This window comes from Myxocyprinus asiaticus, chromosome 46 (assembly GCF_019703515.2).
Source record: "Myxocyprinus asiaticus isolate MX2 ecotype Aquarium Trade chromosome 46, UBuf_Myxa_2, whole genome shotgun sequence".
Lineage (NCBI taxonomy): Eukaryota > Metazoa > Chordata > Actinopteri > Cypriniformes > Catostomidae > Myxocyprinus > Myxocyprinus asiaticus.
Window position 1 is genome coordinate 19,651,726 of NC_059389.1, and position 22,241 is coordinate 19,673,966.

The 22,241-nt window shown below is 38.3% G+C and overlaps 2 protein-coding genes across 3 annotated transcripts in view; one reads left to right on the top strand and one right to left on the bottom strand.

Moving 5' to 3' along the window:
* Positions 1 to 626, bottom strand: part of LOC127436325 (OTU domain-containing protein 7A-like) — a 132,960-nt gene extending 132,334 nt beyond the window's left edge. The window contains exon 1 of one of the 2 annotated variants that reach the window (XM_051690416.1): positions 509 to 626. The gene's annotated coding sequence lies outside the window, so the exon portion shown is untranslated. The remainder of the gene's footprint in view (positions 1 to 508) is intronic. The other variant, XM_051690417.1, reaches the window with a different exon arrangement.
* Positions 627 to 4,845: 4,219 nt separating this feature from the next.
* The window catches only part of LOC127436324 (proprotein convertase subtilisin/kexin type 5-like), a 43,898-nt gene continuing 26,502 nt past the window's right edge, over positions 4,846 to 22,241 (top strand). Inside the window, exons 1-9 of the mRNA XM_051690415.1 lie at positions 4,846 to 5,116; positions 8,162 to 8,365; positions 10,118 to 10,186; positions 10,646 to 10,688; positions 12,666 to 12,811; positions 16,085 to 16,279; positions 16,662 to 16,748; positions 17,266 to 17,461; positions 21,406 to 21,629. Of these exons, the coding sequence (XP_051546375.1) occupies positions 4,909 to 5,116; positions 8,162 to 8,365; positions 10,118 to 10,186; positions 10,646 to 10,688; positions 12,666 to 12,811; positions 16,085 to 16,279; positions 16,662 to 16,748; positions 17,266 to 17,461; positions 21,406 to 21,629 (1,372 nt within the window). The 5' untranslated portion in view covers positions 4,846 to 4,908. The remainder of the gene's footprint in view (positions 5,117 to 8,161; positions 8,366 to 10,117; positions 10,187 to 10,645; positions 10,689 to 12,665; positions 12,812 to 16,084; positions 16,280 to 16,661; positions 16,749 to 17,265; positions 17,462 to 21,405; positions 21,630 to 22,241) is intronic.

Sequence of the window (22,241 nt, forward strand, 5' to 3'; positions counted from 1 at the left end):
GACATATATAAACTAGAGCACGCTGATTTCTGCGTGCGTATAAAAGCAATGAAAGAGAACCAACTATACAAACCGAATAATTTCATCATCCTCTTCTTACAACAAATGTAATATAATTGAGCATTATTTTTAATCCATAAACGGATTTTTCTTGTCAGCGCTGTTACGCAACAGTCACAACCTATACTAATATATAAAGACATATAATATCTACAGACAAGGACCATTTAATTGTCTCGCAAAGCATTTGCTGGTGAAGCACTGGAAAGACGCCCTTACCTCAGATCCACCAAAATATTCGGCATTTTTTTTTTTTTTTTTAAACCCAAGATCCTTTGTTCAAACCGGCCACGATTGGGGGAAAAATAGGCTACTGTATACCCGCAAGATGCGCCGTATAGCGGTCCGGGCACGTCCAGAAATACAGGTGCACCTGCCCCGGGTGCGCAGTGATACAGCTTTATGCGAATATTCTTTACCCCGAGAAAACAGAAAGAGGTGTACTTACTGTTCCTCAGTCAGTCCTTATAGTATTCCTCATCGTCCATATATCAGTACGCTCGCGAGTGGCTTTAAAATCATATACCCGAAACAGCCCCCGTCCGTCTCGCTGTCGCTGTTTTCTCTCACATCCTCATGTCATTCACAGAAGCAGCAGTTGCACCGAAGACACGCCCACCTCCCTCCTGAATGACGTAAAGGAGCAATAGACTCCGCCTAGTTACCGCCATCTCGCTCACGCCTCTTAAATGACGTAATAATGAGATCCAGACTCCGCCCACCGCTCGAAAACAGCTGTCCATCAAGACTGCTGGCTCAGTCTGTTTGACTAGGACTCAAGATGAAATGATTAATTCAATAAATTATTCAAAACTTACAATTAAACGTCCAATTTCTATAAAACACAATTATTATTATAAAAATTTCATTATATGCAAAAACTAGTAGGCTACTCAATTTCATAATAATAATAATAATAATAATAAAATCCAAATGTTGTTTTTTCATTATAATATAGGCTTGGAGAATAGTATGAGTCTCCACATGCTGGGAGTCTCTGCGGTGTGCACAACGAGCCACGTGATAAGATGCACGGATTTACAGTCTCAGAAGTGGAGGCAACTGAGACTTGTCCTCTGCCACCCGGATTGAGGTGAGCAACCGCGCCACCACGAGGACCTACTAAGTAGTGGGAATTGGGCATTCCAAATTGGGAGAAAAGAGGATAAAAAAAATAAAAAAATAAAATAATATAATATAGGCTTTATTTTCTAATAAAACTTTTCAGAATTCTAATTTAACCAAAGAGCTTTTTCTTTTTTCTTTCTTTTCTATTTTTTTTTAATTTATTTATTTTTTTTATCATAATGGAGACTTTTCTCAAACGTCAATCAAAAAGGTTGGAGCTGGTGTGACAGTGAGTGCCATGTTTCTTCCTGTACAAAATAGAAACATTCAAATTAAATGCTTGAATGCATTTTTTTCTCTCCCCTTTTTCTCCCCAATTTGAAATGGCCAATTCCCAATGTGCTCTAAGTCCTTGTGGTGGTGTAGTGATTCGCCTCAATCTGGGTGGCGGAGGATGAGTCTCAGTTGCCTCCGCGTCTGAGACAGTCAGTCCGCGCATCTTATCACGTGGCTTGTTGAGCGCGTTACCGTGGAGATGTAGCTCCATGTGGAGGCTCACGCTATTCTCCGTGGCATATCCACGCCCAATTCACCACATGCCCCACGGATAGCGAGAACCACACATTATAGTGACCACGAGGAGGTTACCCCATGTGACTCTACCCTCCCTAGCAACCTGGCCAATTTTGTTGCTTAGGAGACCTGGCTGGAGTCACTCAGCACGCCCTGGATTTGAACTCGCGACTCCAGGTGTGGTAGTCATCAATACTCGCTGAGCTACCCAGACCCCCTCTTGAATGCATTTATGATTGTTTTTAAACTAAACAACGCCCAAATGAATTATTGATTTATGAAAGCGTCTGACCAGTGGCAATAAAGTGATATTTATATTGACGGCAAGATGATGGCGTCTGGTACTTTCACTGTCACTGCCTTTTACAGCTATTTGTCATTTACTTGAGATAACATTCAAGTTAAAAATGTCCAATATCAATTACCTGTTTGATTCATATTTTTAGAAATTCAAATTAAAGTTTTTTATCTGTGTTGGCTTGTTTACCAATTCGACAATGCAATCATGTGACATTTTATTGAATTCAATACGTTTGGTATTTTGCTACCATTCATCTGAATAAAGCTGTTGATGTTGTAGTCCAAAAACCCGAAACATAATTAGCATTTTTTGAGCCATGGGTTCCCACTGGATTTTCATATGGGTTTTTATACTGGCAGTTTTGGAATTATGAGTAAAATAAGGTCTGTGATTAGCATTACTTTTAGATATTTGGACGTTTTGATCTACAACACAAACTACACAAATTATGTTGCTAATAAGTTGCTAGCAAACAACGGTTTTCTGTTTCGTCAGGCACGTTCAATCACATGTTTGGTATTTGTAGTCCTTTTCTAGCAACTCGTTAGCAACAAGTGTGAAATGTATATTGTAGAAAAAAACGTCCAAGTATCCTCAAGTAATGTTTACCACAGACCTTGTTTTAAATTGACAAACTCCATTATAAAAACCCATTGGAGAATTGACGTTACGGCTGAACAGCTCTAAATCGCCTGTCGTTTGAATACATAGACCTACAGTAAACATTATAATCTACATATTTACAGGCTATTTGGCACGTCATCGTGATTTTCTTCATCTGAGCGTACGTGTCATGATTTTTTGTATTTTAATGGTTTTATTTGGCCAGTATGGCAAACTCTTTGGGAAATTGTCTGTTAAGTATTGTCATCTGTTGATAGGGAAATCATACAATAAAGAAAAGAAAGTTATTGCAATTAAAACAAAGAAGATCCTTTGGATGGAGAGCTCACATTCAGTGCACTCTGACGCTCTCTGCTGGCAATTATGACCTCATAGTTTTTCACTGAGGTCCCTACAGAGTTGATTGTAAATAAACATGATTTCACTCTTTGAAATCTTTTATTGCCTAATCAAATTGTTCTATAAGACACTGTTTATAAAATTGTCTCTTTTTTTTATTTTTATTTTTATTTTTTTTAACTCATTTATACCAAAAAGGTATAATCTTTATTCAGATAGGGCTGGGCCTCAATTCTAAGTGTTGTAACCCATAACAAAACATATGAAACGGAAAACACCATTCCTACATTGAAGTACAATGGCAGCATCTTTTTCATTTTTCAAATGATGTTTCATCATTTTTCACTTTGGAAATATTAGGAGAAGTTAAAACAGATGGATTTCATATACAGAAAATTCCTGGAGGGAAACAAGGGAAATGCAGCAATCTGCAAGAGTACTGGGACTTCTGCAACCCAGACAGCAAAATCCACACTAAAGTGGCTCTACACCAAGAAAATTAGTCCCAGTCAAAGCCCTGTCCTTAATAATCCAGAGAGAGAGAGAGAGAGAGAGAGAGAGAGAGAGAGAGAGAGAGAGAGAATAGAGAGAGATCACAGTTTCACAGTTCCGAAACGATCATCATTTGTTTGCAGATGCTATATGGTTACAGCAATGTCATACATTTATATGTGTAGTTTAAAGGAATATTCTGGGTTCACTACAAGTTAAAGTAATTTTTTCCTCATTAAAAAAGTTTAACTCACAGAGCACTCACATTAAAATGAAGACTCCAGTCATATCAGTAACCTTATAAAAGCTGTTTTATTCTACATGGACAGGGTCCGCACATGGGGGCTGCTATATTAGAATCACATGACCAACCGAATACTACTTGCTTAATCTCAGTAACCACCCTGTCATTTGACACTTTCACTCACTGATTAAAGTAATCATGGCTGACTGTGAATACTACATTTCTACAATGGCATCTGAAACTGTAAACTATTGATTTTAAATGATGCTGCATCCAAGCCACTAGGTGTCAGTGTATGTCAAAAATGACACAAAGACAAAGTTACTGAGTGCACATTTAAGGTTAATGAACAGCATTTGGGTAACAGTGAGGCACTTACAATGGAAGTGAATGGGGCCAATCCGTAAACGTTAAAATACTGTTTCAAAAGTATAGTCACACGACGTATACATATGTGTGTTAACATGATTTTAGTGTCATAAATCACTTAATAACCTTTTCTGTGTAAAGTTTTATCCATTTTACAACTTCGTTGCTATGACGACATTATGCACACAAACCCTGTATCCCCGCAAAAATTACGATTTAAACAACTTAACAGCACAAATAATACACAAGTTTTAACAGAAGAGTGTATGTAAGTGCTTTTATAAATTTAGATGTAGATTTCTGCCTTTAAACCCTCCAACAATTGGCCCCATTCACTTCCACCCTAAGTGCCTCACTGTAACCCAAATCTTTGCTTTTTAAAAGAAAAGGAAGGATGAGTAGAAATTATGTTTTGTGGTAATCAAAACTGTGCCACAACTGCTGTTGACTGAACTTGTATTGAAGCGTTCTGGTACTTCTTGGGGCCAGGGTATAGCCTATGCATGTACAAAATACTCTGTAATGATGTCTGGTTAAAACTCTCATAAATAATCATTATATTGTAACAAAAAGTTATAAAGTGTCAATGGAGGTTATTTACCAATTACAAGAACACTAGCTAAGCTACTGTATTTTAAGTTTGTGTATAAAAGTATTGTTCTTCATTTATATCAAATTCGCTATGGACCACAGAAAAGGGTGGAACCCAAAGTCTTGTTGACCAATCCCCTTGTAACCAACTTGTAGGGCAAGTTTTGTTATTTAGACGGCCCTTTGTCATTGGCAGCGCAGGACTGACCCACTTTGTTGAATGGACTTGTCTTTACACCGCGAATAGATGCGTTCCAGAACATCGCGAACGATGAACGCTGATTTGAGGACTTTGCTTTTATTATCATGCTGTTTCGGTTTTATTCAAGCCAAATCCGTGCTGCCGTCCTGCGCCAGCGGACAGTTCCTTCTTAAAAATCAGTGCGTTTTATGTCATCCAACCTGTGCGGAGTGTGAGGGTCATGAGCTATTCGAGTGCACCGCTTGTGGTTTAGGTAAATGATACTTTATTATTGTGTTCTGTTGCTTGACGCTGAAATGTCTATTGAATCAAACAGGTGCTTCAGTTGGGACCATTCTTAGGGGCCGTTCACGCCGAAAATGTCATTGCACTAAAAATGCTATAGGCAAATAGAGCACGTAGGTTTCTCGAGGCGCGTTTGTAACAGTTGAACGTTCGCTGAATATACAGCGAGACGCGGCGCAGGGTTGATGTTTACGCTGGAGAACAATTCGCGAAAGGATACATAACGAGTTCTGTGTGAACGGCCCTTTAATCCCTGAGCGATCCGCTGCCAGTGCGCATGCGCTGATGAACTGCGCTTCTCTGATTTTTACTTTATACTCAAGGGAACATTGAGACATCTAATGTAATTCAAAACTATAGCAAAATATTCAAGGGAATAGTTTCCGATCCCATCATAATTTAGTCTTCGTGTTATAGTGTAATTACATACGTAAGTAGCCTACTGCGTAATACTGATGAGCTAGATGTAATTAATATGTAATTATTTACTCATTATCATTGTGCCAGTAATATGTATGGACAGTGTAATTGGTGCTATTACAATTGATGTTATATTTAAAATTACTTTCCAAACTGCAGTTTTAAAACTATTTTTTTATTTAATTTGGGCTGGTTTGGTCAACGGATATGTGGCAGCATTGTGCAGGTTCACAAAGGGGTTTTCCAAAAGACAATTGTGAAGGCAAACCTCCCAGTTCTCCCTGCACAGCTGCTGTGGTAAAAAAAAAAAAAAAAAAAACAATGAGGCGGCTCTCCCTATTTATCAAAGTAACAAAGACTGCTTACCTCAAAAGAGAGTTTGCTTAATGACCTCGAACATGAAAGGGTCTTTAGCACTTTTAATTATGAGAAGAGCTGAAACTAATGTCATTTTAAACATGCCATAATTTAATTTACTTGGATTTTGAACAATAATTGAATCGATACTCAAAAATATACTTTAAACAACCATGCATAAGGTAATTTGTATACAGTGAAGTATTCTTCACACTAAATGTGAAGATAAGGTTGTGTTTTAACAAAGTTAAAAAATACCTCAAGTTAACTGATACTTACAACAGTAGCCACTGGCATTAACGTTTCTTTTGTGTATGCCTCAGTCCACACACTGCGAAGAATTCCATAAAAAGAAAGTTTATTTTAAGATTTAAAGGAATATTCTGGGTTCAGTAAAAGTTAAGCTCAGTCAACAGCATTTGTGGCATAATGTTAAATACCACAAAAAATTATTTGGGCTCACCCCTCTTTTATTTAAAAAGTTTTATCGACTTTTATCCCTTTGTATAAGCCATTTCCATCACTTTAATGCGCATTTTAACATTAAAAATGTGAAGGGGGCCTCAGCAGATCAGCGAGCCCATGGGCCCAGAGGTACCTTAAAGCACCCCTGTGGACTGGCCACTGGGGCTGAAACAAGTAGAGCAAGGAAGGCTGGGTAGTTTGATGCACTAACAGCAAGTTAAAGGGATAGTTCACCCAAAAATTTAAATCATCTCATAATTTACTCACCCTCATGCCATCACAGATGTGGATGACTTTCTTTCTTCTGCTGAACACAAACAAAGATTTTTAGAAGAATATCTCATCTCTGTAGGTCCTCACAATGCAATTGAATGGTGGCCAAAACTTTGAAACTCCAAAAAGCACATAAAGGCAGCATAATAGTAATCCTTACGACTCCAGTGGTTAAATTCATATTTTCAGAAGTGATATGATAGGTGAGGGTGAGAGATCAATATTTAAGTCCCTTTTTCCTATAAATCTCAACTTTCACTTTCACATTCTTTTTCTTTTGTTTTTGGCGATTCACATTCTTCCTGCATATCGCCACCTACTGGGCAGGGAGGAGAATTTAGAGTAAAAAAGGACCTTAAATATTGATCTATTTCTAACCCACACCTGTAACATTGCTTCTTAAGATATAGATTTAACTACTAGAGTTGGATGGATTACTTTTATGTTGACTTTATGTGCGGTTTTGAGCTTCAAAGGTCTGGTCACCATTCACTTGCATTGTGAGGACCTACAGAGCTGAGATATTCTTCTAAAAATCTTTGTTTGTGTTCTGTTGAAGAAAGAAAGTCTTACACATCTGGGATAGCATGAAGGTGAGTAAATGATGAAAGAATTTTCATTTTAGGTGAACTATCCCTTTAATAGTAGAAGAAAAATAAGCAAACTTTAGTGGACAGTCCTTAGGAATCCAAGCCCCTCTTTTGAATACTGTTTGGTAAGCGTTCATGGCTGCCATCCCTTCTTTTCAGCCAACTCAAAGAAAAGTGTTGTAATTCTTAATTTCCCTCATTGTTGTCTGATGTGGAGAAGGGGGGAGGCTGTTCACCTCATGCAGCAGTGTGTGACAACTACAATACTGCCAAAAGTCCCCAATCACTCTCAATTGCCCTTGTTTACATGCCCTGTCTTGGCAAAAACCTATCAGTCAGAACCCTGCTTCTGATTCTATTTAAAGAAGAGTTCATGATAGACACAAGCAGATGATGATATCTGTGTTTCATGTATTAGTGTTTTGCATGGGAGACTGAGCATTAGAAAGGCTAATTTATTCTTACTGGGCAAACAGGCTTTGTTTAGTTTGTATCAAAATTATGACTAAAGTTCTAAATGAAAAAATATTTATGTTTTTGTTCTGCTTAGGTCCCATAAGTCTTTGGTTGAACAGATAAACTTTCCTCAAACTCATGCCATTGGTTGAACCAATATTGCTGCGTCAGGCTGATCAGATACTCAGTGCAATGTTTGATAGCATTAGAGCCACAGTGTTACACTTTTTAGGGAAATCAACCTATAAATGGCTTACTTATAGTTGTGTCTGAAGATTAAGGGATGGGAGCGATTATTTTAACATAAAAAAAAAAAATACACTCTTTAGCTTTAAAAAGAAGCCATTGACTCATAAATCCACACCTTAATCTAGACTCTGGTCAATTATATTGATAGTTTGAATGGAGGGGGTTAAAGTCCCATGTTAATTGGATTTTGTGGTTGATTTCAGATGAGGAGGGGAAGGAGCGTTTCCTGTACCAGGGTCATTGCAGACTCTACTGCCCACGAGAGTTTTATCCAGACCGAGACCAGTACACCTGCCATCCATGTATCCCCGACTGTGAGATCTGTGCTGATGCCAACGTGTGTGCCAAATGCAGGGAAGGTTACAAGCTGCAGAGTGGCATCTGTCTGACAGTCCTTTGCGGGGTTGGTAAGTATATATCCTTTTACCATGCACAAATTTCTCTCTTTGTTCTGTACTCATTATGATTTTATAACAGACATTTATTTCTCTGCTAAATATCTCAGGTATTCCACCTTTTAATAAAGATCAAAAGCGACAAGAAACTAGTTAAGTTAAGTAAAGTTTGTCAAGATAAACTTTAATTTGGGCTTGACAAAGCCTTGGCTGAAAGTTTAAACTAGTTTCAAAAGTAGAAGTTTGATGGTTATACAGACATTATAGCTAAGACAAATCGCCAGCTAGCATGCTTGCTAGGTAGTCAGAAAGACCCTGTGTCTGAAACCGCATACCGTCACAGTATGTACTGAATTTGATGAAAGACATACTTCACCTCGGTATGCATGCGAGTAGTCTGAGTAGATTTCGGACATGCTTCATCGGGGAACATGAGCATTGTCCCATGACCTGAATATATGATGTAATGACAACAACTGTGGAAATAATCCACTCTGGTTTTGTTAAACAAGCACCATTTAAGCACAAGAAACAACTTTCTTGGTATACAGTATATAACACTTACAGTTGAAAAGAGCCGTCCGACTCGCAGTTCAACGCCATTTTTTAAATCCAGTGTTTTGAACGTGACGTCTCCTCAGCTCCAAAGGGATTATAGGAATGTAAAGCGTCCAGTCGATCCACACTTCAGAATCTCGGCAGAAATATTAGGTCATCCGGGTATTTCTCGCTTACTGTTTTATGAATACTGTGGATTCAGACATACTACTCCATTGGCATACCGTTTTTAGCATATTATATAGTAGGGAAGTATGGATATATTTGACACAGCAATACTGTAAAATAGATCAGTCAGATAAACCGTCAGATAGACAGAGGGATTGATGAATGGGTGGATGGATGGATGAATGGAAGGATGGATGGATGGATGAATGGGTGGGTGGGTGGATGGATGGATGGATGAAGAGATTGGATGGATGGATGAGAGATTGGATGGATGGATGGTTGGATGGATGGATGAATGGATGGATGAAAGGATGGAGGGATTGGATGGATGGATGAAGAGATTGGATGGAAATATGGATGGATGGATGGAAGGAAGGAAGGATGGATGGATGGATGGAGAGATTGGATGGATAGATGAAGAGATTGGATGGACTGAGAGAGAGAGAGAGAGAGAGAGAGAGAGAGAGAGAGAGAGAGAGAAAGCTATTTAAAGCAGATTCATTGCTTTTTGTAGATTTGTTTACTTTGAAATTTTTTGACAGATGGAATTTTAATTAACGAACATTTCGTTGGCCCATTTGAACATTCCATCAATGTAAATCAATGGGATTTTTATGATTTTTGATAATCCGCTGTACGAAAACTGTTAGTCTGATCAGTTAGAAAAGACATAGGTGCTAGGTGGTTTCAAAAGTCAAAAGAGTCCTCCCCCAAGATTCTTTATTCTGAGTGGGGCCTATAGATAAGACCCTCCTCCAATGTAATTCTATGGGATTTTTGCTTGTTTTATTTTCAGGCATTTTCAGTCTTATTGTTTATATAGCACAACTCTCCTCAAAAAGCCGCACAATTTCAGGCATCATTCATGTCCGTAGCACAAACAGTGTGAGCCGAGTTACACAGCAAAGTTTAATACTACCCTAAGTATGAGCAATAGTAACAGTGATGTTTTCAAGCACCAGTAATTTTTAAAAATTACTATATTTTATATATATGCTTTTGGCATCAGATATTGATATACCTTTGTTTGTACTGCAGGCCAAGTTCAGGATCCGGACACTCGAGAATGTATAGACTGTGGTATTGGCTGTAAAACATGTTCCACAGGTAAATAACATGTACTTTAAACCATTTTTAAAGCTTTTACTTGTTAATTTATGTTAACAGAATAGTTTCTGCCATCATTTACTCACCCTCCTATTGTTTTAAAACCCATATGACTTTCTTTCTTCTACGGAGCACAGAATGTTATGCAGAATGATGGCTTCAGTCACCATTCACTTTCATTGTATGAGAAAAGGATGCAATAAAAGTGACTGGTGACTTACAGTAGACTAACATACTGCCTAGAACATGTCTTTCTGTGTTCCATGCAAAAGGAACGAAGTCATACTTTTAAAGAGGAAAAATAATCGTAAAGTAGTCCAATGAATCATATTGTTATCAGGCACTGGGTTCTTACTTTTATTACTCAGATGTGGAAACCGGTTGTTTTCCTGTTATTTGTCTGTTTTAATATTTATCAGTGGCGTGGGTATAACACTGAATGTTTTATGCCCACAACAGATGACCCGGAGGTTTGTAACAGCTGCACAGATGGCTACTTCCTGTAAGTTTTTATTGTTTTTATCCTATGCTAAAGCCTTTTGGTGCTTCATTTAACCATGGTGCATAGACACTGTGATGAGAACAGAGGTCTGATTGTGTGTTATGGCCTCCAGCTATTGTGTGCATCAGATTTCACTTTTAGTTAAGTCTCGCCCAGATACCTGATATCCACGCTGCTCGACATAAGAGGCAGCTCTTATTAGTTTTTTCCAAGAGCTCACTAAATCCGTCTTCTCTCTTTCTCTCTCTCTCTCTTTGCACTAATTAGAGTTTTTCTGGGTTTATTTTGCACTAATGACTGGCTGGCTGTACATTATCTCACTTATTAGACATCTACTTACCAATTAAATAAATCTATGGACATGAAATATTGACTTGAGTTGAAATCACTTTATTAGCTACTTGTATAGGCCATGAAGTGATACAATACATAACTTAGCTATGCAGAAATAAGATTGCCTGGATCAGTTTTCAGTCAGTGTTGCTATGGAAAATGTTCATTATTCAGCAATATTTGACCAATTAATATTGCAATTGACCAATCAGTATCAAGTATTCCCGAGAGCCATGTAATCTCTTCTCACTAATTTGAGCTCCGGTTCCCTTCGCTCGGTTGAAGCTGAAGGACTTTCTTTGCTCAGAGAGTTTGAGAGTGTTGTAAGAGAGGCTGGATTTGGAGTCCTGACTAATGAATGTCCACTCAGTGAGGAAAAGAGCAATGTTAATCCCCTCTGAAAATTCCACATACTTTCATTGTGCTTGCACGGTTGCCATGGCAGCTGTTGTCTCGCTCAAACATCTTGGTTAAGTGTTCAGTTCCAAAGTGAGGCACCTCTGTGTCTCACACAGAACACTTGATCGGCCATGCTCATCAATGCTGAACTAGACTAAGATGTGTGTTTAACATAGTGCAAATATGTGGTTTACATTGTTTTATACCATTAGTTTTAAGTTTCTTTGATTTTCCTTTTTAAGTTCTAATACATACAACTCAAGTCAAAAGTTTGGACACACCTGCTCAGTTTTTGTTATTACTAGTTTCTACATTTTAGATTAATATTAAAGTCATCAATGCGAATCTTTGATGGATAAATACGAGCAGCAAAACTGCCACAGGTGTGCCATGGTTTTAGACTGGTGTGGGTTGGTTTCTCTGGTTACTGATCACCCAGACTGCCTCTGTCAAAGCAAAACCAACTCATTGCCCTGGGCTGCCATAGTCACAGCTTTCATTATACTCACTACCCTGAAGGAGGAGTTTGGTGAATCAAAGTGTTTCTTTGATCCAAGAGTGAGTTAACAAAGGCAATTGCTACTCAAGTTGCTCTAAAGTCTTTTTTATACGGTAATGCCATAAGCACAGTTGGTTACTCTACTGTAACTTGACGAGTGATAAGACTGAAAACACATTGATTTTGCTACGTTTAAGCCTCTTATCCACAATGGAACAATGTTTTCCTTCACCAAAAATGGAAACATTTGAAAATGCTCTCTAGTCCTTCATACTTTGCGAAACAATGACTTTGGGAAATGGTAAACAGCCGAAAAACTATTAGTGTGAAAACACATTAATTTCCCCACGTTTACGCCTGTCATCCACAGTAGAACACTGTTTTCCTCTAATGAAAATGAAATGTTTAGAAAGCGCTGTCCATTACCACATACTATGGAAAACGGTGACATCAGAAAACAGAAAACAGAGTTTTTCAATGAAAACGAATTAAAGCCAAGTCCACACTTCCATTTGAAAATGCATACATTTTCGCTATGTTTATGCCTCTTACCTACACTTGATCATTGTTTTCCTCCACTAGAAACTGAGCATTTTGAAAATGCTCACCTTTACTGCATACTTTGGGAACTTTTTTATCAGTCGAAAAAGTATTAGTGTGGATGTGTCTGCTCAGTGTTTAAACAATGCATTGAATGTTAACCCTCAGTGTGTGACAACCCGATTGTTCATTATCTCTCTGTGAAGATACAGACACCAGTGTCGTCAGCACTGTCCCCAGAGGACCAATGAGGACCGGGGTAGGGGACTGTGTATCAGCTGCCTAGAGCCCTGTCTAGACTGTCGGAGTGATACACTCTGTCTCACTTGCCAGCCTGGATACTTCCTGAACAGTGTGTATACTGCTTCCTCTGAACGCCTCACTAAAGTTCACTTTAGATTTCCTGTCTGATAGCCATAGCTGTAAACTCACATTACACTGGTTGGTTAAATCTGGCCTAAAGCATTCACAGTAGAGTCCATTCATGAAGTCATTCAAACTCACGTAAGTTTTAACTTAAAATAAAGATATTTTTATGATATTATATTATAAGATCATTTTGTGTGCTTTATAGAGGAATTATTGGTGTGCGTAGCAGCACTGTGTTGCACACTCATTTGAAAGGTAAATGAAGGCCATATTGGTCATTGGATGCAAATATGGTTAATGCAAAATCTGTGAAGATCAGCGCTGTGAATGTTTATGGGATTATATATATTCTGTACTTAGTAACATACTGTAATACATATACACATTTACAGTGGGGGTCCAAATGTCTGAGATTGCCATTGAAAATTATTGCTTTTTTGCATTTCTCTAATTTAAAGGAATATTCTGGGTTCAGTACAAGTTAGGCTCAATCAACAGCATTTGTGGCATAATGTTGATAACACAAAAAATAATATCGAGCTGTTCCTACAATTTTCATTACAAATATGAAGTGAAGCTGGGTTGCAAAATTCATGTACTGTTTTTTTTTTTTTTTTTTAATTTCTTAGTATTTGGTGTATGTCTCTTTTTTTTTAATAACAGCATGCACTTGAGCTGGCATGGACTCCACAAGTTTATGCAAAACCTGATGATCCATGTTGTCCAGCATGATTTGAGACTGTTCTAAAGAGCATCTTGTGTGCTTCAGTTGAAAAAAGGAAATCTGATCTGTCATACAGTGGAGTTAACATGGTCACACATTTGCTTTAATGTTATTAGCTTCTTAGAAATAGTGCAGAATTGTCAAAATCCTAAACCTTTCTAATTTCCAGGTTTAAATTATAGTTGTCAATGTGGTCTCAGATTTTGGACCCCATTGTATATGCTTGTGTGTGTGTTTTATACTATATTTCCATGTAGGCTTCCTCTCTTTTTGCTCTGTCTGCCACTTTCTCTGTCTCTCACTCCATGCCACACATTGTTTAAGATCCAGTTTCTGATCTGGGTCATTAATTCATGCCTGACCAGTCATGTAGAATGTCTAGAGACGGTGGAAGAGAGAGCGATAGATAAATGGAAACATTCACAGAGAAAAGAGATTTATGTGAGATGTTAGATGTGAAAGAAAGTTAAGATGAATTGTTCTAGTGTTTGTTACAGATTAGAGAAAGATTCAACTTTACCATGCTTTTACTGATGACAGCTGAAATGCTGCCACTTTTCATGTCACACTCAAAAATTTAATATACAGTCTGGTAAAGGTGAATTATTTACATGTTAAAATATTTTCTTCTATTTAAGCTTAATAAACCGAGACAACTGTAAGTAAACCATTCATAGGTTGATCTCCCCTAAAGCAGTATTTCCTGTGGCGCTCTGTCGCTACTGAATTTCAAGCGACATGGCAAAGGAAATGTAAGCTTGTTGTTAAAATGTGAGGATATAAAAAGAGGACGTACCGCAAAATTAGTCCAAAACACATATTTCTAATGTGTTGTGTTTGTAGGTTGTGCTCAAAAACGAAGATACAATGCAGTCTGATTCATGAACAAATGACTCCTATAATCTGGTTATTTAAATGAATCAATCCAAACAACTCTTCAGCTGGCAAATTATCGGTTTGAATTCATCTGATGAATCTTTCACTGCAGGCTTTTTCTTAAAGGTGCAGTATGTAACAAGTTTCATGTGATATTCGCCTTTTTTTTTGCCAATGTGTGAATGGCTTGTAACGCAACTTAAAAAAATGAGCCCTTCCCGGACTTCCAAGGTTGCCTATTAAAGCCTGTAGACTGATTTTCATGCAAAGGGAGCGGGTCGCTTTTGCCGGGAAAATCCAAAGGATGTGACGTTTATGCGCGCTCCCGAGAGCCTTGCCTCAGTAATAGCTTCTCTTCCGCTATTAAACAGCGACAACAAACTGCAGCACTAGGTAACGTTATCTTAGAGATGGCATCCAGCAAATGTCCGGCTCCCAGCACAACACCGACTCCTACACAAACTCCGAGTAAGCCAAAAAATAAAAACAACATTTATCTACTGAATCCCGTCTGGCTAAGCGGGAACGTGATCGTGGTCGAGCAAAAACTAGAGTGAACATCGGCAGGGCATTTGATTCCTGGAGGGACCTTCGTTCGGTAGGTATGATCATTAGATAATCCACACGAAACACAGTGTTACATGTGGCCACCAGTACATGACACAGACTTGATGCAGACCCATTGAGTCAAAAGGCACTCATTCTGTGAAATCTCATCTCTAAAATCATGTCTGCAGGTTTGCATGTGTAAATAGTTCTTATGTACAGTTATTATGTTTTATTTGTTTGGAGAGGGTTTTGGACACGTGGAGATGTTTTTGGGCACTATGAAAAAGTATTATTGTAATGCTATAACTTTTGATTGCTTTGTCGTATCAACACAACATTTTTCTCAGATACAGTTGACATGATTGGGAAAAACAAAAGCAGTTTTTTGGAGCCACCTTATTTAAACCCTGAGATATATACTGTAATGTCAAAACAGAAAAATAAGAAAAAATAAAATGTTTGGCTCAGTTGTTTTTGTTGAGATTCTCAGAATGTCAATCATAATCTATATCATTAAAAATTTGAAAAGTTTTCTTTACAGTGATACCAAACACTTGACCCTTCTTGTTCATTTTGTCAAGTCATAAGCCTTTAATTTTGGGAATGCCACTGAAACAGGAAATCTTTAAAAACACCCTCAGAGCTTACAGGTTTGGGGGGTGGGGGGGGGGGTTATTTCTGCACGTTTTTGCACCCAATTTTTCTGAGAAAATGGTATAAAATTAAGTAAAATCTACTTAACTTCATGATATAATATTAATTAAAATATAAAGACTAAAATTAACTTAAACATTTCAGTTAATACAGTACTTAAATAAACTTAGTGAAATTTAAATGAACATTTTATTAGAAAATGTCACCTTTTGAACGTTCCTTGTAATCGCATGTTTAATCATGTACCACATGATATATGAACAATTTATAAATTAAACTAATTTAATTATATTTTAAATCTAATTTATCATGAGTATTTAGATTTAAACTATCATGATAGTACCAGTTTAATTAATTATAAGAAGGATTAAAAAAAGTGAGTCTGTAGAGATATGTTCAAACCTTTCTAATATGTCATACATATAAGAACATTTTATATGTTCTGCCCATCAGATGGCACCTGTGTGAAGGAGTGCCCACCAGACACATTCAGAGACACCAGAGGGTGGCGTTGTCAGCCTTGTCACAGCTCCTGTCAGACCTGCCACGGCCCTGGAGTAAGAGACTGTGACAGATGCAGCGGGTGGAGCCGGCCAGTTTATGGGAAGTGCCCAGTGATCAGCTGCCCGGAGGGCCAATATGTTGATGGTGAGTGGTGGAACTTTAACACCAAAAGTCACAGCAATAATTTCATTTATTTGTCATTTGTTATTAGAACAACAGTTTGTAAACTAGGAAAGTAATTACCTTTTTGCTACTATTCCAAACTTGCTATTTTGTTTCAAGTTATCTAATAAAAAATGCCCTATCCCCAGACTTCCATTGTAAGTGCATTACTGTTAACACAATTTTGGTTTGTTTTTTTTTCATAGTCAGAGACAAGTTTAAATTATTGTATGTGGTAATTGGTGTAAGTCTGCCCTCTTTTGGACACATGGCAGAACTAAACTGTGATAATACTAATCACTGGCTCATGTCCTAAGATTGTGCAGTAGCCAGTTATGACCATGTATTTTTTCTTATTCCGAAGGGGAGAGTCGCACCTGTCGTTATTGTGATGCATCCTGCAAGACATGTTACGGACCCAGGACTCAGAACTGCATCACCTGTGCTACTGGTAATGTATAGGTTAGCTTTCCTCTAACTAGCACCTGATAAAAATATCCAAACTCCTTTTTAATGAGTTCTTGCTTCATAGAACTTGACATTGCCTGACATTGGCTATATGGGAGACCCGGGGCTAGTTGTCACACATGGAAGTTGTCACAAGGGCTATATTGCAGTAATGATAAGGTTTTGAGTCAAATGTCCAATTGCAGAAAAGTGTGTGTTTTCTGAAGTAAGGGTTTAGTGTGTTGGTTTGTAACACATTTCAAAACCCTCAGAATGATTCTTGTAAATTCTATCCTCCAAATTAAAAATACAATATTATATTATTGTAATTGCTGTTGTGTGAACAAGTGGACACAAAACCACACTTGTATATACAGTACAGTACATTCAGGTAAGGGTCAACTATATAATGTAGGTAGATTTTAACTGAAAGGTTGAACTGTGTTCTATATCTAACAACAAGACACTTGCCTGCTGAATTAGTTTGTTTGTTTGTTTGTTTGTTGACATCATTTTTGCAGGTTATATGTTGGAGCAGGAGGCAGTATGTGTAGACCGCTGTCCTCTGGGTTTCTATGGAAACAGCTCCAGTCTACTGTGTGAGAGATGTTCTGCTAACTGTGAGGCCTGTGAGAGCAGAGATGAGTGTGTGAGCTGTACGACAGGCATTTACCAGCTCTATCTGTTTCAGGGCAGCTGCTGGTCAGAGTGTCCAGAGTAAGTGTCCAGGTTTTAACCTTTTTTTGTGCAGAAAGTGATGTGCATCAAGCAATGATTTATTGTGTCTAGAGTGGAAGAACTTGATCTGCACTAAGCCCAAACCTGAACCCCATTGAACACCTTTTGAAAGAATGCCGATTGTGAGCCAGGTCCCATCACACAACATCAGTGCCTCACCTCACTGATGCTCTTGTATCTGAATGGGAAATCCCCACAGCCATGTATAGAGTGAAACTATTAGGGAGGACCAACCCCCTTTGATAGTGGTTTTGAAATTAAATGTTCAGACAAGTACATATGGGTGTGGTCTTTGGGTATCAACATTCTTTTGGACACCTTCTGTTTGTTAGCTAATACAGGGACATTCATACATTTGTAAGTGTGGCTTAAAGGGTTTATACGCCCAAAAATGAAAATTCTCTCACCATTTACTCACCCTCATGTCATCCCAGGTTTGTATGACTTTCTTTCTTCTGCTGAACACAAATGAAGATTTTTAGAAGAATATCTCAGCTCTGTAGATCCATACAATGCAAGTGAATGGTGGCTAGATCTTTGAAGTTCCAAAAAGCACAAAAAGGGCAGCATAAAACTAATCCATAAGACCCAGTGGTTTAATCTATGTCTTCAGAAGTGATATGATAAGTGTATCAATATTAAAGTCCTTTTTCCCTAAAAATTGTTCTTCCTGCCCAATAGGTGGCGATACGCATAAATAATGTGAATCACCAAAAACAAAAGAAGAAGAATGTGAAAGTGGAGATTTATAGTATGTTTCACCCACACCTATCATATTGCTTCAGAAGACATGGATTTAAACACTGGAGTCATATGGATTACTTTTATGTAATTCCAACATAGTTGTTTAAGAAATGAGAAGCTACAGTTGTGGCCAAAAATATTGGCACCCTTGGTAAATATGAGAAAAGAAGGCTGTGAAAAATATATCCTTTTGGTCTTTCATTCAAAATATTCACAAAAATCTATCCTCAAATAGATATCAAACAATTCCAAACACAACACAAGTTTTATCAAAAAACAAATATTTTTGTCAAATGTATGTGTGGCACAATTATTGGCACCCTTTTGTTCAATACTTCTTGCAACCTCCCTTTGCCAAGATAACAGCTCTGAGTCTTCTCTTATAATGCCTAATGAGGTTGGAGAACACATGGCAAGTGATCTGAGACCATTCCTCCATACAGAATCTCCACAAATCCTTCAAATTCAGAGGTCCACACTGGTGGTCTCTCCTCTTCAGTTCACAAGTTTTCTATGGGAATCAGGCCAGGGGACTGGGATGGCCATGACAGAACCTTGATTTTGTGGTCAGTGAACCATTTTTGTGTTGATTTTTATGTGTGTTTTGGATCATTGTCCTGCTGGAAGATCCAACCACAGCCCATTTTAAGCTTTCTGGCAGAGGCAATCAGGTTTAGATTTTTTTATCAGTTGATATTTGATAGAGTCCATGATGCCATGTATCCGAACAAGATGTCCAGGACCTCTGGCATAAAAAGAGCCCCACAACATTAAAGATCCACCACCATATTTAACTGTGGGCATGAGGTACTTTTCCATATGGCTACCTCTCTGTGTGCGCCAAACTCATCTCTGGTGTTTGCTGCCAAAAAGCTCTATTTTTGTTTTATCTGACCATAGAACCCGGTCCCATTTGAAGTTCCAGTAATGTCTGACAAACTGAAGACACTTGGGTTTGTTGTTGGATGAGAGCAGAGGTTTTTTCTTGAAACATCCCAAACAACTTGTTGTGATGTAGGTGGCGTCTGATTGTAGTTTTGGAGATTTTCTGACCCCAAGACCCAACTAATTCCTGCAATTCTCCAGCTGTGATCCTTGGAGAATTTTTGGCCACTTGAACCATCCTGCTCACCATGCGTGGAAACAATATAGACACACATTCTCTTTCTGGCTGATTCATAACATCTCCAGTTGATTGGAACTTGTTCATTATTGCGCTGATGGTGGAAATGGGTATTTTCAATGATTTAGCTATTTTCTTATAGCCACTTCCCATTCTGTGAAGCTCAACAACCTTTTGCCACACTGTCACGGCTCCAGTGAGTTTGTTGGTTTGTTTTGTATGTTTTGTCATTTTCTCACCCCCCTGTCTCGCAGGCACGGCGGGCATGCATGATTGGCGTTTATATGGGAACACTGATTGTTCCCGGGGGAACGCTGATCATGCCACTGATTAGTGTGCCGAGCAACACCTGTTCTCTCCTAATTCACTCCCTTCTTAAGTCTGTCGTGTTCTCAGCGTCTTGGCATTGTTGTTGTTTAAGTCTGTCTAGTTGGTCCTGTCTTGTGTATCTGTTGGTTGCGTGTGTGTCGGGTGTGTAGTTGCCTTCCACTATTGCTCCGTGTCAGCTGGTCTTCCACGGAGGTTACCTTGTCTCTGCCTGTGTGTTGGGAGTGAAGTTCGCTCATCTCTGCTGGGCATTGTTCGGCATCTCATTAGCTTCAACGGAGGATTCTACGAATCTGTTCCTGACTTCCACAATGCACACACTCATCCTACGAACACACTCTTCATGTTTTGCCCCTTGCGCGACTATATGCGCACGCCATTGGAGATCGCTTCCCGCTGCTGCAGCCGGTGTTGGGATTTTCTTCATTCCTCAACCCAGTGACTGCTCATTATTACTGTTAATAAATCCTTTGAACTGCTCCTCTGCTCTTGGGTCTGTTTGTCTTACTATCCTTCGTTACATGCACATCATAACTTTATTCTTTGGTCTTACCCACTGTGATGGATGACTAAAAGAATCTGGCCTGTGTGTACCCATGTAAAACAGGAAGTCATGGCTGAACAATTTCATGTTCCTTGTCACCCAGGTGTGCTAAAAAAATTTAAATATGAATGGGAATATACTTCAGATATATTTTACTCATAAGAATTTCTAGGGGTGCCAATAATTGTGGTAAACGTGTTTTGGAGAAAAATATTTATTTACTTATGAGATTATTCCCACTTTCATTTACTTCAATTAAAGGTTAGATTTTTGTAAAAATCTTGAATGAAAGATCAAAAGGAAAAAAAAATAAAGACATATTTTTCACAGCATTCTTTGCTCATATTTACCAAGGGTGCCAATATTTTTGGCCAATATTGTATGTATGTCTGATTGTGTTTCTGTGACAAGGGCGTGCACCCCTAATTTATCATTGTAAGGGAGAAATGTGAGAAAACGTGCTGATAGTATGACTTGTGTGCAATAATAAACAAGAAGGAAATAATTATGTTAAATTTGTTGAGAGTAGAAGTGTTTTAGAAAGTAACTTAAAAGTAAAGTAATGGGGGCCTGGGTAGCTCAGTGGTAAAGACGCTGGCTACCATCCCTGGAGTTCGCTAGTTCAAATCCCAGGGCGTGCTGAGTGACTCCAGCCAGGCCTCCTAAGCAACCAAATTAGCCCGGTTGCTAGGGAGGGTAAAGTCACATGGGGTAACCTCCTCATGATCGCTATAATGTGGTTCGCTCTTGGTGGGGCACGTGGTGAGTTGAGCGTGGTTGCCGTGCTACGTCTCCACATGTGCTACATCTCTGTGGCAACGCACTCAACAAGCCACATGATAAGATGTGCCAGGTTGACGGTCTCAAACACAGAGGCAACTGGGATTTGTCCTCTGCCACCCGGATTGAGGCGAATCACTACACGACCACAAGGACTTAAAAGCACATTGGGAATTGGGCATTCCAAATTGGGAGAAAAAAGTAAAGTAATAAGTAATGTGATTACTTTTTTGATTAAGTAATATGGAATCTGATTACACTTTTTAGAGAAGTAATTAGTAATTTGCAGTGGATTACTTTTTTATTACTTGCCCAACACTGATAATGACTGCAAGAAGTGTTTGAAATATGCAGCAAGTTAATACTGGAAAATCACCAACTAGTATCTGTTGGCTTTTGTTTCAGAGGCTATTTTGAGACGGAGCTAGGATCATGTGAACCCTGCGATGAACTCTGTCTGACCTGTGATAGCACCAGCACACAGTGTCTTTCGTGTCAAGAAGGCCTTCATCTGGCTAATGGGCAGTGTAGGCAAAATTGCGCTCCCATGAACTATGTGGCGGATGACGGCACTTGCAGACGCTGCAGTCCTCACTGCGATGCATGCACCGATTTTGCCACCTGTACAAGTGAGTGAATGAGATCCTGTGAAAGATTTCACTATCAAAAGAATACCAAAAAGCACCATGGTATTACCATGTTTTTTGGACATGATACCATCAGGGCTCCCTTGGTCTTGGTAACGTGGAAATATTAAGGAATTTTAACCCTGTGTTTTCCAGGCCTTGCTAAGTCATGGAAATTAATCAATATTAAAAGCAGGGCTGTCAGTTGTTTAAAAATTGTAGTCAAATTAATTACATGACATGCCAAATAATTATATTCTTCAGCTCAAAAGGGGGTGCTGTGTCGCGAATTTGTTTTACGCTTAAAATGTTTAAGTCTCTGAATATATAAGTCAGGCATATGTGGTATCGTTTAAAAGCTTAGAATCTGAACTTTTCATAGATAACCTCTTTTATAGATTACGTCTGCATTTATGTTACATAGAATAACAAAATAAGTCCTGAAAACATTCGCATTGAAAATCAGCACCACCTAGAGGTCATGTGGTAGAAATATTTATATGAATATTAAAGTCTTTCAAATAGCATTTAAATATATATATATATATATATATATATATATATATATATATATATATATATATATATATATATCATATGTCAAATGAAAGCTCA